This window comes from Cicer arietinum, chromosome 3 (assembly GCF_000331145.2).
Source record: "Cicer arietinum cultivar CDC Frontier isolate Library 1 chromosome 3, Cicar.CDCFrontier_v2.0, whole genome shotgun sequence".
Lineage (NCBI taxonomy): Eukaryota > Viridiplantae > Streptophyta > Magnoliopsida > Fabales > Fabaceae > Cicer > Cicer arietinum.
In genome coordinates, this window is record NC_021162.2 from 68,261,481 (window position 1) to 68,275,685 (window position 14,205).

The window sequence follows — 14,205 nt, forward strand, 5'->3', positions numbered from 1 at the left end:
TTACTTTAATTATTATTAATATTATATTTTTATATATAATAGTTATTTTAATTTTTAAATTTAATTTTTATTTAAATTTAATTTTAATTTTAATTTAATTTTAATTTCAATTAATCTTTAATTATAATTATAATTTAAATATTATATTTTAAATTTAATTTAAATGATAATTAAATTGTAATATTATATTTTTAATTTAAATTTTTTATTTATATTGATATTAGTTTATTATATATAACATATTAAATTTAAATATTATATTTTAAATTTAATTTAAATTTTAATTTAATTATAATATTGTAATTTTAATTTTAATTTTAATTTTAAATTTATATTCATATTAATTTATTATATATAATATTATAATAAAGTATAATAATTTAAAAAATTAATTTTTTAATATAGTTAATATTTTCTGGCGGCCTAAGCCCTCACAAAATATTTATTTTTTAATCTGGAACATCCTTTGTGTCGGCCTAAACCCTCACAAAGGGAAACATTTGTGGCGGCCTGGGCCCTCACAAAGGCTTAAGTTTTTAAAATCAGCTTGTCTTTTGTGGCGGCCTATGCCCTCACAAAGGCAGGCGTTTGTGACGGTCTTTGCCCTCACAAAGGACAACGTAAATTTCACACTTTGTGGCCGTTTTGGCCGCCACAAAGGTTTGTGACCACCTTATTTGTGGCTGTTTTTTTCCATTTGTGAGGGTTTTTAGCCCTCACAAAATACATGTTTTCTTGTTGTGGAAAGAGATAGATGAAGACTGGATCTGGAAGAGAGGAAGAGAGACTGGATCTGAATCTGAAAGAGAGGAAGAGAGGTTGAACCTATAATTTTTATTTTTTTTTGGGTGGCCGCGGCCACCCCCTGTCCCTACCAAGCTCCGCCACTGGTCTTAATGCAACTTTCTTTGATTTTCACGTTTTGTTGTGACGTTTTTTTTCGTCTTAATGCAATGTTCGTTTTGATTCAGATTAACTTTGATCAATTACATATTTCAATTAATTACATTATCATCGTCAACATTATAAATCCAGATATATAGTTTGAGTCAATAAATATTGTTCATTTTAGTAAAAAAAAAAAGTTCAAACTTTGATGAATTTATTTATGGAGTGTATTTTGTGAAATCTTTTCGTTGAAATAGAATCATTCAACCATTTTAGACGTGAGTGTATTTTGTGAAATCTTTTCGTTGAAATAGAATCATTCAACCATTTTAGACGTGAGTGAAGGATACAACCTAATGTATGTTTTAAAAAAATGAATTAAGCGTTATTGAAATATTTTTTTGACTTAATTATAGTTTTAGTCTATTTATTTTTACTGATTTACAAAATTGATCTCCTTATTTTTAAAGTTAACAATTTTGATCCATCTTTCTAATTTTTTTATTAAAAAATGGCGACGTGACATGTTTTAAATAATGTGTCATGTGATACGATGATGTAAAATGATTAACAAACATAAAATCATAATAAAATACCGTATAAACTTAACTTTCAACTTCATTTTTTTATATTTATAATTTAATTAATGATATATAAATAATTGATTAATTTAGATGGTTAATATCATGGAATTATATCTATGTTATTTAAAATAAATTAAATCGTTATTTTTTAGTTTGAAAATCTGATAGAGTGACTAAAATTATCGACTTTTAAAATAAATAGATTAATTTCGTGAATTGATAATAATAGAGAGATTAAAAATTACAATTAATTTTTTTAATACATTATTGAAATATTATACAATTATTTATCATATTATTCTTAAAAAACTCATAATATAGACGTATTAAAGCCTAACCCTACCAACTCTATCTCCCACAAATTTAATAAGTGGCCATGGAATAAAGTTTAAAGAACTTGTAACAGTGAGGGAAAATAATGAAGGACTCGAAACAAACAAGAGGAGTTCACAGAACCAAACACGAAATTTGTGACTATTTACAACATAATGATGATACAATTTAGATTCTTAATCAAGCCTTAAATAACATATTGAAAATTTGTAAAGTAACATATTTATTTTCAAGCCAATTTAACTATGTAGAATTTTAAAACAAGCATCAGTAAATGGTTCATAAAGCAAACATGCTATAAAAAAAATTATTTTATTTTATTTTAAAAGATACGATAAATTCGACTATAATTAACTCACATAATTGTAAAGTTTTATTTCAAATTCGTATAAGAAGTTGAATCTAATAATATCGACATTTGTCATTATTTAATTATATGCTGAAGACCTCGTATCGTAAATATAAATTATTCATTGCGATTTCATCTATTTTATTAGCAAATTTTATTGGGAATACCATTTATACTTATTATATATTAGAAATTTCTAAGTGATTGTTATAGAATTGTTGGTGCAGTGTGTTATTTTAAGCTTCAGCTGAAATTTACATTACCGGTTTTAGGGTTTTCGTTCCTCTGCGCCAATCCAGATGAACAACATTTTATCTCACATGTTACTTATATAACGTATATATTACATAAATATTGTAATTAGTATATCTATTTATTAAAAAATGAAAAAAATTAGAGTGACTATGACCACTTCTAATTTTAAAAAAATCTATCACTAATGCTATGAATCGATTCGGAAGAGGGATACCTAACTCTATAACACAAATATTATTGACAATCGAAGGTTAATAAATTGAAAAAACACTAGAATATTTATTTAATTGATGTAATATTTATTGAGACGATAATAATTTTATATAAAATTTTATTAATTTTAATTTTATAAATAATAAAACAAAATATATTTTTATGAAGTAGATTTATTTGTTCTTTTTTTATAGTAAAAATGACATTATAGGAAGAGATCCCATGTTATAATGATATGTTTTAATTTGATACAAGTAGTAATGATATGTTTTAGGAGAAGTCTTGTATATACACAAGATTTGAAACAACAATTTACTACAAAATAAAAATATGTTTTAATTATTTTTCTTTTATTTTCTTGTCCAAACAGAGTTACCAAATTATTGTGGCAATAAAAAAATTATTCTATGTTTTGGTATATATAGATGAAAAATACATGTATTAATTTAAGTATGTTTGTCCTCCCAGATGTGTGAATGAATCATATAATTAGCGGTTATTGCACTGAATCTATAATATAGTAATTCAAACTCTGAAATGGATTAACTAAACAAAACCACCGTTGACACGAATAATTTGACCATTAACCCATTCAGCAGAATCACTAGCCAAAAACCCAACAACAGGGGAAATATCTTTCGTCTCACCAATTCTACCAAACGGACTATCTTCAGCAATTCTCTTCACCGTCTCCTCCGTTTTCCCTTCTAAGAACAATTCCGTCGCAACAGGTCCCGGCGCCACGCAATTCGCCGTAATTCCCGTTCCCTTCAACTCCTTAGCCAGAATCTTCACCATCGCTTCCACCGCCGCCTTCGACGCTGTGTACGCGCCGTAACCTGGCTTAAACGCCGCTGCTAATGAAGTCGTCAGAAGTATGATTCTCCCTCCTCCGCCGCGCTTTAACCGGTTCGCTGCTTCCTTCCCGCACAGAAACGATCCCCTTGCGTTCACGTTCATGATGCGATCGAAGGTTTCAACGGTTGTGTTCGCTATGGTTGGTAAGTTGGTGTTGGTGACGCCGGCTGAGTTGACTAGGATATGAACAGGCGAGTTGAAGGCTTTTTCTGCGGAGTCGAATAGAGACTTCACTCCCTCCGGATCTGACACATCGGCGCGGACGGTGATGGCTCGTGGAATGGCTTGGTTAGCGTTGATTTCGGCTTCGACTGATTCGGCGTGGTTGGAATTGGAAGTGTAGTTGATGACGAGTCTGGCGCCGAGTGAAGCCAAGTGAAGAGCGATCTCTCGTCCGATTCCGCGGGAAGAGCCGGTGACGATTGCGACTCTGTCTTGAAGCGGTGGAGTAGCCATTTGTAATGTTATGTGAGCATAATGTGATGCACTTACCCAATTAAATAGATGCTGCAATTACTTATAAAAAAATAGATGTTGCAATTCAATTTTTTGTGAAAATATTACGTAAGCTCATATGTCATATACTCATTAGTCATCATATATGTGATGTGAGAAGAAGACTAGTATGAAAATAAATTAGATAAATCTTTCTTTTAAACTTTCCGATCTGTCCGCACACATATATGATATAAATAATATCAATGTACACCAAATCACCCGGTAAAATAAAAGAGAGTCACATGATAGGTCTTCTATAATGATGATATGATAGGATGAAAGAAATAGAAAGAAAATTAGATCTTTGTATGAAAATGATTGATATATATTCATATCGTTATTGTATATGATATATGTTGACACTTGTATATGAATGAAGTAGTGCGAAGATCGAGATTTAATATAATCAAACTCCTCGCATAGTTAATCACATTTGAACTATCTATTTAATAAGAGATTCATATTTTAGGTTTGGATTTTAAAATTAAAAATAATAAAATTTAAATCATCTAATCTTAATTAAACGATCTAAATATGTCAACTGTATTGTTGTCGATCGTTCTATATTTCAATATGAGAAATCTTTTTGTTTTATTTTTATTTCATTGCTAAAAAAATAAGTATCCATATATATAAGCTTGCTAAAAATTCGATGAGAATGACTTTTGATCATTCCAATTTTGATTTTTTTTATTGAATTGTATTTTTCACTAATTATTACGGTTAAGCATGACAAAATATATATAAAACATAGTAATATAAGTTTAATTTACATGAATTATTAGTTTAAATATATTTTATAAATATATTCAATTTAAAGACGTGTTACTATATCAGTGAATTGAATGAATAACGTATTATTGAATAAGAATAAATAAGAGAATAGATTTTCTTATATTGAAAAAATATATTTAACTGTAGTTTTGGTTCCTCTATTTTAGTTGAATCACAAAAATAGTTTTTCTATTTTATTTGTTTTTAATTTTGGTCCCCAAACAGAATCTTGGTCCAAAATTTGATGAAAATGTCATTTTTTTAATTATGTGTCAAAAAACGAGATGGTGTAGAAGATTATATGTAGATTAATTAGATTGTATTATTATTCCAAATTTGTAAAACACGCCTCTTATTTTATTACACCATTCAATTATAAAAACATAAAAATCAAAATAAAAACATTGTTATTGTAATCTCTAATCACGTGAGAACTCAAGAACGCGAGTTCATAAATGGAGAACTTAAGAAGTCAAACCCAAATTGAACCCTAATCCTAATTATATTTTGTCTTGTTCTTCTCCTTTTGACGATTTATCTTATTTCTTTTGTTTTTCTTTCAATTTCTCATTCATGTGTTCTTCTAGATCGTTTCTTATTCAAATTATGTTTTTGATTTCATGTTTCCAATGACGAGTAAAGGTGATTTCGCATTCTCTCCATCTTCACGGACGAAAGAAGATAAAAAAAATTTGTGCAATGTATGTTACTTTAGGGTTTATGTATTTGTTTTTGGCTATATTTTAACATTGAGATCAATATGTCTTTTTATGTGTTAGTAGTATTAGAATTCAAAAGAATCATATTTTTCATTTTGTTTTATTGTAAATAGTATTAAACTCTTGTATTCAAAAAATCCGTCTTTTTAGTGTTAACACTATTAAACTTTATTTTTTATTTTGTAGTTATGTCTTTTCAGTAATGTGGTCCACATAGTTTAATGTATTATTTTGTGATTCATGTATAGTTTGTTGTATTATAGTTTCATTGAGTTGTTGTGTATTCAATGATTTGTTTTGTAAAACATCAAGTGAAAATGAATGTTGGTGCCCAAGTGAATGATATGAATTAGTTTTGGGATGTAGACTTAATGTCCCACATACAAATTAATGAATTGGTCAAAAGTTCGAATATATGAATATTAAATGTTTGTGATACCAACATCCCAAATACTTGTTTAATCGTGGACTTAGACCTTTCAACAACGATGGTGATGTAGTAAAATTCACGAAGATGTCAAAGTGTTCAATGTTGAAGTCTTTGTGGAACACTCTATAGACAATCTCATTATTAGTGATGAAAGTCCAATTCAAGAGTTAGTTGAAGTTGAAAAAGTCCAAGGTTAAGCTGAACATGTTCAAATTGAATTAGTTCAAGCTGAAGTAGTTCAAATTGAAGCTAAACACCATGAACCAGTTAAAGCATAATATGAACCCGTGTATGGTGAAGCTGGACAAGGACCAGGTTAGGATTATGTGACTGAAGAAGATGAAAATTATGTTTCTATTTCAGATGATGATATGAGTGAGTTTCACGAGGGTGAAGATTGGAACTTGATTTCTGAAATGCCAACTGTGATATTTGTTAACGTTGTAAAAAATGAAAATTCTTCTGAAAGATTTGCAAACCCAAGAGGAAACCCATGGCCTTGTTCTGCAACTGATTTTGAAGAAAATGATGGAAATTCTGATGATTTGGATACTCTACCAGGAAGTGAAGTTGATGAAGATGATGTTGGAAAATTTCCTAAATTTAACCAACCTGAAAATGGTTATGAAGTAAGGTTTGAGTTGAACATGAAATTCAATACAAAAGCGATCTTTAAGAATGCTATTAGAGACTTTGCAATGGAGAATAAGAAAAACTTGTATTTAAAAAAGAATGATTATTAGGTCTGAGCCAAAATGTCCATTTTATATGAGGAGTAGTAAGATGACTTCAAACGAATATGAGCAATTAATGAGTTTCACAAAGGATCATACATGTAATAGGAGGGTAAAAAACAGACAGTTTAAAATTAGATGGTTTGTCAAGAATGTTGTTTTTATTTTGAGACATACACTTAAGAAGGTCAAATATTAATCTCAGCCATCCATTTAATGTATTAAAAAAAAGAGACAGAATAAATTTAAAAAATAAAGAGAATTGCATGTTGAGATTAAAACATGATTCTTCATGTTTTTTTTAGCACAAAATAATCTATTTTCAATTAATAACCATGCTGTTGTGGAACAAGATGAAAATATCACTCCGTATTAAAGAACGTTTATGATTTAAGACATAAATTGAGAATTGTTTTTATTTAAAAACATCAATAAACTTTTAGGGAACTTGACAGAAGTAGGATCACCTTATACAAGCAATATTAGTCTAGGGATAATATTTGAACCACATACGTTTACTTCATTTGACATATTTTTACTTACATTATAATACTCATCGCATAGGAAATGAAAGACTACTTCAATAGTTTTTAAATATTGAGTCATGGGCAATAGGGTCACATATTCATTTGTGTTGTCAGCTCAATGCCCTAATACATCAACTTTAAGATAGTTTGATTAACAAGTTGACTCCATCATAGATTACTCATTATATGTTTCCATTTTATTGAGATATTTGCATATTTATCTGTTATACATTTGAATAACTTTCTCAAATGTTTACAAATACATATGGTAAAATAATCGTATTTACCTTATGACTAGATTCTCTTTTTCATATATAAAGGAAAACGGTAGATTGATTTTTTTTTTTAATTTTTTTTTTATATTTATGGATAAGAATAAAAGTAATGCGAAAGAAAAATAAACAAAATAATAACATAGACTAACGTTGTTTCTTTTGTAAATTTATTTATCTAAGAATTTGTATCAGAAAAATTTATCTTATATCTATTCAATTATACTCTTACCTTTACTTTTTGATAAATTTTATCTTAATTAATAAAAAAAAGTTACTTTTTATCATTTTTTTTAAAAAAAAAATACAATTTTAAATTTTCTGAAATACATTCGTATCTAGAAAAATTGAAATACTTTTTTTTTGAGTATAAATCTATTCAAAAAACTTAAAGTTTTTCGGAACACAAAATTAAATTTTTTTAAAACACAAAGTTCGATTTCATTTAAACACATGTGTTTCAAAAATAATTTTTTAAAATTTTTCGAAACATAAGTTTGAATTTTTTGAAATGTATTTGTGGTTAAAAAAATTTTAAATTTTTTTTAATTAAAATCCAAATTGAATTTGGTGGAATAGAAAACAAATTTATTTATAAAAAAATAAAATAAAATAGATAGTTTCAGTAAGATTCATAGATATGAGTATAATTTAGAAGACTGGAGTAAGATTTTCCTTGGATCAGTTGACATGTCATATAATATTAAACTCATGGGTCGAGGCCCATTTCATTCATTCCCACACACCCCCCTTCCCCCAAATAAATGAAAATAAACGGGACGAGAAAGAAGGCGGAAAAACAAAGAGAAAGTGAATTTATCAACAACATAAAACAGAATTGAATTTATGGACACTAAATACAAAAGATAATATTTTATTTGCTAAGAGAATTAAATATTTATAATTTTCTTTTTAAAAGACTAAGAATTTTATTTACTTATACTTAATGTAATTTTTTTACAAATGAATTCAATCATAAGATATAATTTGATTTGATACATGTACAAAACAGTTTTACAACATAATAGAAATTAATCTCTAAATAAAATATAATAAATTTTCAATGAAAAAAAATATTATATAAATTATGACATATAAATTTTGAATTATGATTTTCTCAATCAGGAAAAAATTATTTAACAAGCATCTAAAAACATGCACTAAATTTTTCATTATATGTTTTTTGTATCATGATAATTGTTGTATTTAAAAGATAAAATTATTATTTATTTATTTTTAATTTTTTTTATCGATTCTATTATTTAATTAATATTATATACATCACTTTTAATTTATTATTTATCAATTTTTTTATGATAACTAAAATCAACTAATAATTTATAAGAATAGTTTACTAAAATTGTTATTTTATCGTATTTTTTTAATGTGAAATTTTCAAAAGCTAACAATTATTTTGGACGGAAGGAAGTGGTGACCATAACATAGAGTAATACAATACCCCCATGCATTTTCATTCGGGTCTGAACTGAACACATTCCTTCCTCTCTTTCTCATTCTTGTTTGATGGCTACGGCGGTTCCCGCGCAAACCATCGACGCCGATGAACAAATCCCATGGCTCAAAGTTCTCCGCCAAACCGACTTAGCTATAGAGAACAACACCGATCCCAACCTATGGTCGACGGAAATCACCTCCACACTTCTCTCCTCCGCCGTCACTTTCCCTTCCGTCGAACTCGCTCACCGTTTAGTCTCTCATTTATTTTGGAACAATCATTCTCCCACCGCTTGGAAGCTTCTACATTCTGCAGCTTCATTCAACATTATTCCTCCTTTACTTCTCATATCTCTTCTCTCCACTAGGTAAGGTCCTTCTACATTTTTCCTTTTTTGATTTCTTCTTTATAATTTACTATGTGCGAAACTCGAATTAGGTTTTTTTGAATTGCATTGTAATACACTATTTTTATTATGATTGCAGGATTGTTCCGAGCAGAGAACTTCATCCTATAGCATACAGATTGTATATGGAACTTCTCAAGCAAAATGTCTTTATGCTTCAATCTCATATATATTCTCCGAACTATCAAAAGTAAGGTTCAATTCGTGTTAGATACATTAAATTACTCACGTGCTATATATTCATTCTTCGGAATAAAATATTGAATTTCAGCACAAGGTTGAAATTGAACCATGTGTATTTACATAGTAGTTTAAGTTTTTGATATAGTTCGTTTATAATAATTCTCATGATTCTGAATAATTTTGCTACCAAATGCTACCACTGTCTATTCCTAAAAGGCTCAAACTATTCACCTCATAACTATGATAAGATTTTAGAGATTTATACATTGCATAAGAGTATGTTTTCTTAGTTTATAGGTAATGAACATGGATTTTAGGCATTATCTCAAAGATATATATTAAAAACAATGTATCTAGCGCATTGTTGGCAAAAGTTAGCTTGTTTTTTTTTTTTTTAAGTTTTCAGTGTTATCGGCAACGACTACATTTTATTTGCTACTATGTATTCGTACTATTACTTGTTGACAATCACTTGCTTTGGTGCTAGTCATTAAATCTCATACTTGTAGCAACCTAAACAGACTGTAAATCTGAGGCAACATTTTATCAAAAAGTGAACTTAAACATGCTCAAGTGGCTACTCCATTTTTTTAGTTTGAATGTTTCTTTCTTTCTATCTTTTATGAGGGATGGGGAATGCTCCTTTTGTATTTGTAAATACTACTAATCCAATGGTATCACAGGATTATGGAATCAATTGATGATGTTCTTCAGCTTTCTCAAGTATACAGCCGAAAGGTGTGTGAACCGGGAGTTGTTCTTGTTGAATTTGTCTTTTCAATTTTATGGCAGTTACTTGAAGCATCTTTGGATGATGAAGGGTTATTAGACCATGGTCCAGAGAATAAGCCAAGATGGATAAGCAGGTCAAATGCTATGAGTATTGATGAGCCTGACTGCATCAATGGAATGAAAACTGAGCAGAAGGAGGGGTTGCAGAGGGAAAACACAGCTATGGCTATTGAGATCATTGTTGAATTTTTGCAAAATAAAATGACATTGAGGCTTCTTTCCTTAGTTCATCGAAACATGTAAGAACTTTAATTCTGAATTTCTGATATACTTTGTATCAAAGATGTAAAGTGTCTAAATACTTATTTGAGCCAATCTCAATATAAATTTTGGAATCTTCAATGAAGAAAGCTATCTTTTGTAGGCCATCACACTGGGGATCTTTCAATCACCAAATGCAGCTGCTTGCATCAAACTCTTCCATTTTGAAGAATTTGAAACATATTAATGCAGACACCCTTTTATCTTTGATGGAAAATATCCATGGGTTTGGGTCTAATGAATGCAATACAACATCTAAGCTGGAGTCTAATGTAGTCATATCTGCTGGTTCTCAGATATATTTTGCTGGTCAATATTATGGCAGTAGTTGGTCTTCACTTTGGCTTCCTATTGATCTTATACTCGAAGATGCTTTGGACGGAGGGCAAGTAGCAGCTTTTAGTGCTATTGAAATTATTACTGGTATGATTGTATGATGATTGATTTTTTATTTCAAATCATAATTTTGGGGAATGTTCCACAAAGCAGAGAATCAAATTAAACACAAGAAGAAAAACTCAATAAAAATTAATTAAATACAACATCTTTTGGGCGAGAGTAGTACAGAATACTTTGAAATAAATATTTTTTATTTTCTTTTATCATCTTTGTGTCTTTATTTTTTCTTTCCGAATCAATATTATTTGTTTGAAGTTCTTATTGCAGGTTTGGTAAAGATTTTACATGCAGTTAATGGCACTATGTGGCACAAAACATTTTTGGGTTTATGGATTGCAGCACTGCGGTTGGTTCAGAGGGTAAGTATTGTTCCAATAAAAGGGAAGGGAGAGCTGATGAATTCTCTATTGGAAAAATTGCTCGATTGATTTATTCTTGTGTATGATCTGGTGATCTAATATATATAGTCAAGCATCAATAAGGAAACACCGTGTTGCATGTCATTTAATTTTACTTTGTCTGTGGAGCTACTTATAGTTTTACATTTAATTGATCAACTGATTCTTTATGTGAAATCCAGTGACCCTGGAAAATCCATGCAATTGGACTTGACATAATCTTAACATGACAACAATTATGATGTATATTATTTCCTGTGTTATTTTAGGAAAGGGATCCAAATGAACGTCCTATACCTCGGCTTGATACTTGTATGTGTATGTTATTGAGCATTACAACCCATGTGGTCACAAATATTATTGAAGAAGAAGAAAGTGAACTGATTGAAGAAGCTGATAGTAGCCCTACAAATCGAGGAAAAAATAAACAGGCTCTGGGGAAGCGTCGTGGAGAATTGATTACCAGCTTACAGTTCTTGGGTGATTATGAGAATTTGCTTACTCCGCCTCAAGCTGTTCTCACGGAAGCCAATCAAGCTGCTGCCAAGGCTAATATGTTTGTATCAGGAAACCCTGTGGGTAGTGGGTCCTCAGAATCATTGAGCATGGATGACTTGCCTATGAATTGTTGTGAGTAATTTCTTTGTTGTGGTAATCTTAATCTGTTTCATTTTGGTTAAAGAATTTGCACTTCTAATTAATATGCACCCATTTTATTGGTATCTTCTAACTGAGGCAGAGCTAGGATAAACTATTGGAGTGAATCAATGTTCAAATAATAAAAGGGATCTATGGAAAAAGAGAAAATATGATGGGGATGATAGACTGTGTACAAATTTTGGGACTGAAGGGCAGTCAATATTTGCTTATTTTTTTTAACTCTCCTTCACTCTTTGTCACAATTTCAGCCACAAAATAAATAGCTTTGTTGGCAGCACCTTTAATCTTGGTACTATGAAATTTAGTCATATTTTTGTCTCCAAACAATGCAATTTTTGCCTTTTTGTCACCCGCTTTCGTATTATGAGGTTATCTTGTAAAAGTCTGTTCATGTTTATTTCAAGCCTCTTTGGTGTACAAGTGACATTGTCGGTATTTTTTTCTTGCAGCTGGCAACTTGTGGCATCTAATTGTTGAGGCTTGTATTGCAAGAAATCTACTTGACACGTCAGCTTATTTTTGGCCTGGCTATGTGAATGCCTGCAGCAATCAAACTCCCTGTAGCGTTTCTAAACACATGGATGGCTGGTCTTCATTGATGAAGGGATCACAGCTAACTCCTGGATTAGTTGATGTCTTAGCTGCAACTCCTGCGTCCAGGTATCATTCCTATGCTCTGTACTCCGCCAGTTGTCTCTTAAAAATGGATTTAGAAGGGAAATATTTGGGGAGGGTGATTGGTTAACGAAACTATCATAGATGGAAGGTTTTCTTATTTTTTTCAAATAGGTTTTCAATCTTTTCTGAATGCTGTTTTTTAACCACTGACAAACCGGCAGGGACCTAGGAGATTAGCTCCTCTAGTTGTCTTATTGCTGACTACATCTCCTGCTTCATGGTTCTCTTTTCAGCTTGAATTGTTTTTCTGCTACTTCTATCTATAAAGTTAATATCTGCCTTTGAATCTTTGACTTTGAATTTCTTTATTCTGCCAGCAAATCATGAAAGCCTTGGTTTTTGTCATTCATGCCACTGACCTAAATATTGCTCACACATACTTCCTTAGTGGAAGCATCTCGGTATTTTTATTTGTAACTTTTCTTTAATTATTTTGGTGGTTTAGGATCGTTATTTTCATTCTCTAAGTCCGTTACAGGGAAATTATATGTAGTTTTCTTAAAAGTGTTTCTTCTCTTAAACTAAATGTTTAGATCTGAAGACTAGACCCCTTTCAAATTTCATTCTTTATTATCCTCCTGTTTTATCACTAGATATTGTCCCAACAAAAATTAGTTTTTCATCAGATGTATGCAGCCTTATTTGCATCAACTAGGGATGCTGTTTTCTGCTATTAGAAGGCACAATCATTTGGCCACAAAGCAGCGATCTTACTATTGCCCCAATGCTCCTCCTCACCATTTCTTTTAATGATTTTTAGGATAAATTGTTTTTTTTGTCCCTTAATTTATTTTTAAATTTCACTTTGATCCCTTAATTTATTTTTAAATTTCACTTTGATCCCTTAATTTATTTTTAGGTTTCATTTTGATCCCTTAATTTATTTTTAAATTTTACTTTGGTCTCTTAAGTTTTGTTCGTTTCATTTTGATCACTTAAGTTACAAACGCTAGACACTTTGGTCCTTCGAGTTATTTTTGTTTCATTTTAGTCCCTTAAGTTACAAATATTAAACACTTTGGTCCCTTAAGTAACAAAAATTATACACTTTGGTCCTTTTAAATAGTTTCTAACATTGAAATTTAAGGGACCAAAATGTTTATGACGTAAGGGACTAAAACATAACAAAAATAACTTGAGGGACCAAAGTATCTAACCAAGGTTGTCAAACTCTAGATCCTACCTAAGATATTTGGGATATAGAAAAAACGTAGATCGTGGAATCGTAATGCGGATCTTATGATCCCACAAAATAAACAAAATTATACCATAAAATTAAGAAAAGTAACCTTAAGTATTAGAAATTCCAAAGTTGAAAAGCAATTAATCATTGAAAAAAAACCAAGTCCCAAGTTGTTGTCTTCAAAACCTCATGTGCATGCTTTTTCTCTATGGGAAACGAGCAGAATACGAAGGTGAAAAGGTGCAAAACTGAGCCAAAGCATGGGTTTTACAACCGGGTCGAAACATCATAAACGGGTCGGAGCTTCACGAAACGACGCTTTGTCTTCGCAAAACCGGTCTTCTTTTGCGCAACA

At 30.1% G+C, this 14,205-nt stretch overlaps 2 protein-coding genes across 4 annotated transcripts in view; one reads left to right on the forward strand and one right to left on the reverse strand.

The window, feature by feature from the left end:
• Positions 1–3,042: 3,042 nt before the first annotated feature.
• Positions 3,043–3,970, reverse strand: LOC101498708 (NADPH-dependent aldehyde reductase-like protein, chloroplastic). The gene has a single exon (XM_073366746.1). It carries the CDS (start codon positions 3,934–3,936, stop codon positions 3,169–3,171), a length of 768 nt encoding a protein of 255 aa, XP_073222847.1. The 5' UTR covers positions 3,937–3,970; the 3' UTR covers positions 3,043–3,168.
• Positions 3,971–8,863: 4,893 nt separating this feature from the next.
• Positions 8,864–14,205, forward strand: part of LOC101499031 (mediator of RNA polymerase II transcription subunit 33A-like) — an 18,179-nt gene continuing 12,837 nt past the window's right edge. The window contains exons 1-7 of one of the 3 annotated variants that reach the window (XM_073365772.1): positions 8,864–9,257; positions 9,376–9,486; positions 10,163–10,510; positions 10,636–10,955; positions 11,187–11,290; positions 11,599–11,959; positions 12,439–12,649. In XM_073365772.1, coding sequence (XP_073221873.1) covers positions 8,959–9,257; positions 9,376–9,486; positions 10,163–10,510; positions 10,636–10,955; positions 11,187–11,290; positions 11,599–11,959; positions 12,439–12,649 — 1,754 coding nt within the window. In that variant the 5' untranslated portion in view covers positions 8,864–8,958. The remainder of the gene's footprint in view (positions 9,258–9,375; positions 9,487–10,162; positions 10,511–10,635; positions 10,956–11,186; positions 11,291–11,598; positions 11,960–12,438; positions 12,650–14,205) is intronic. The other 2 variants (XM_073365771.1, XM_004493592.4) reach the window with 2 other exon arrangements.

Bases quoted from the DNA above. Each gene is read 5' to 3' on its own strand.
- LOC101498708 (XM_073366746.1), bottom strand. From the start codon at position 3,936: ATGGCTACTCCACCGCTTCAAGACAGAGTCGCAATCGTCACCGGCTCT.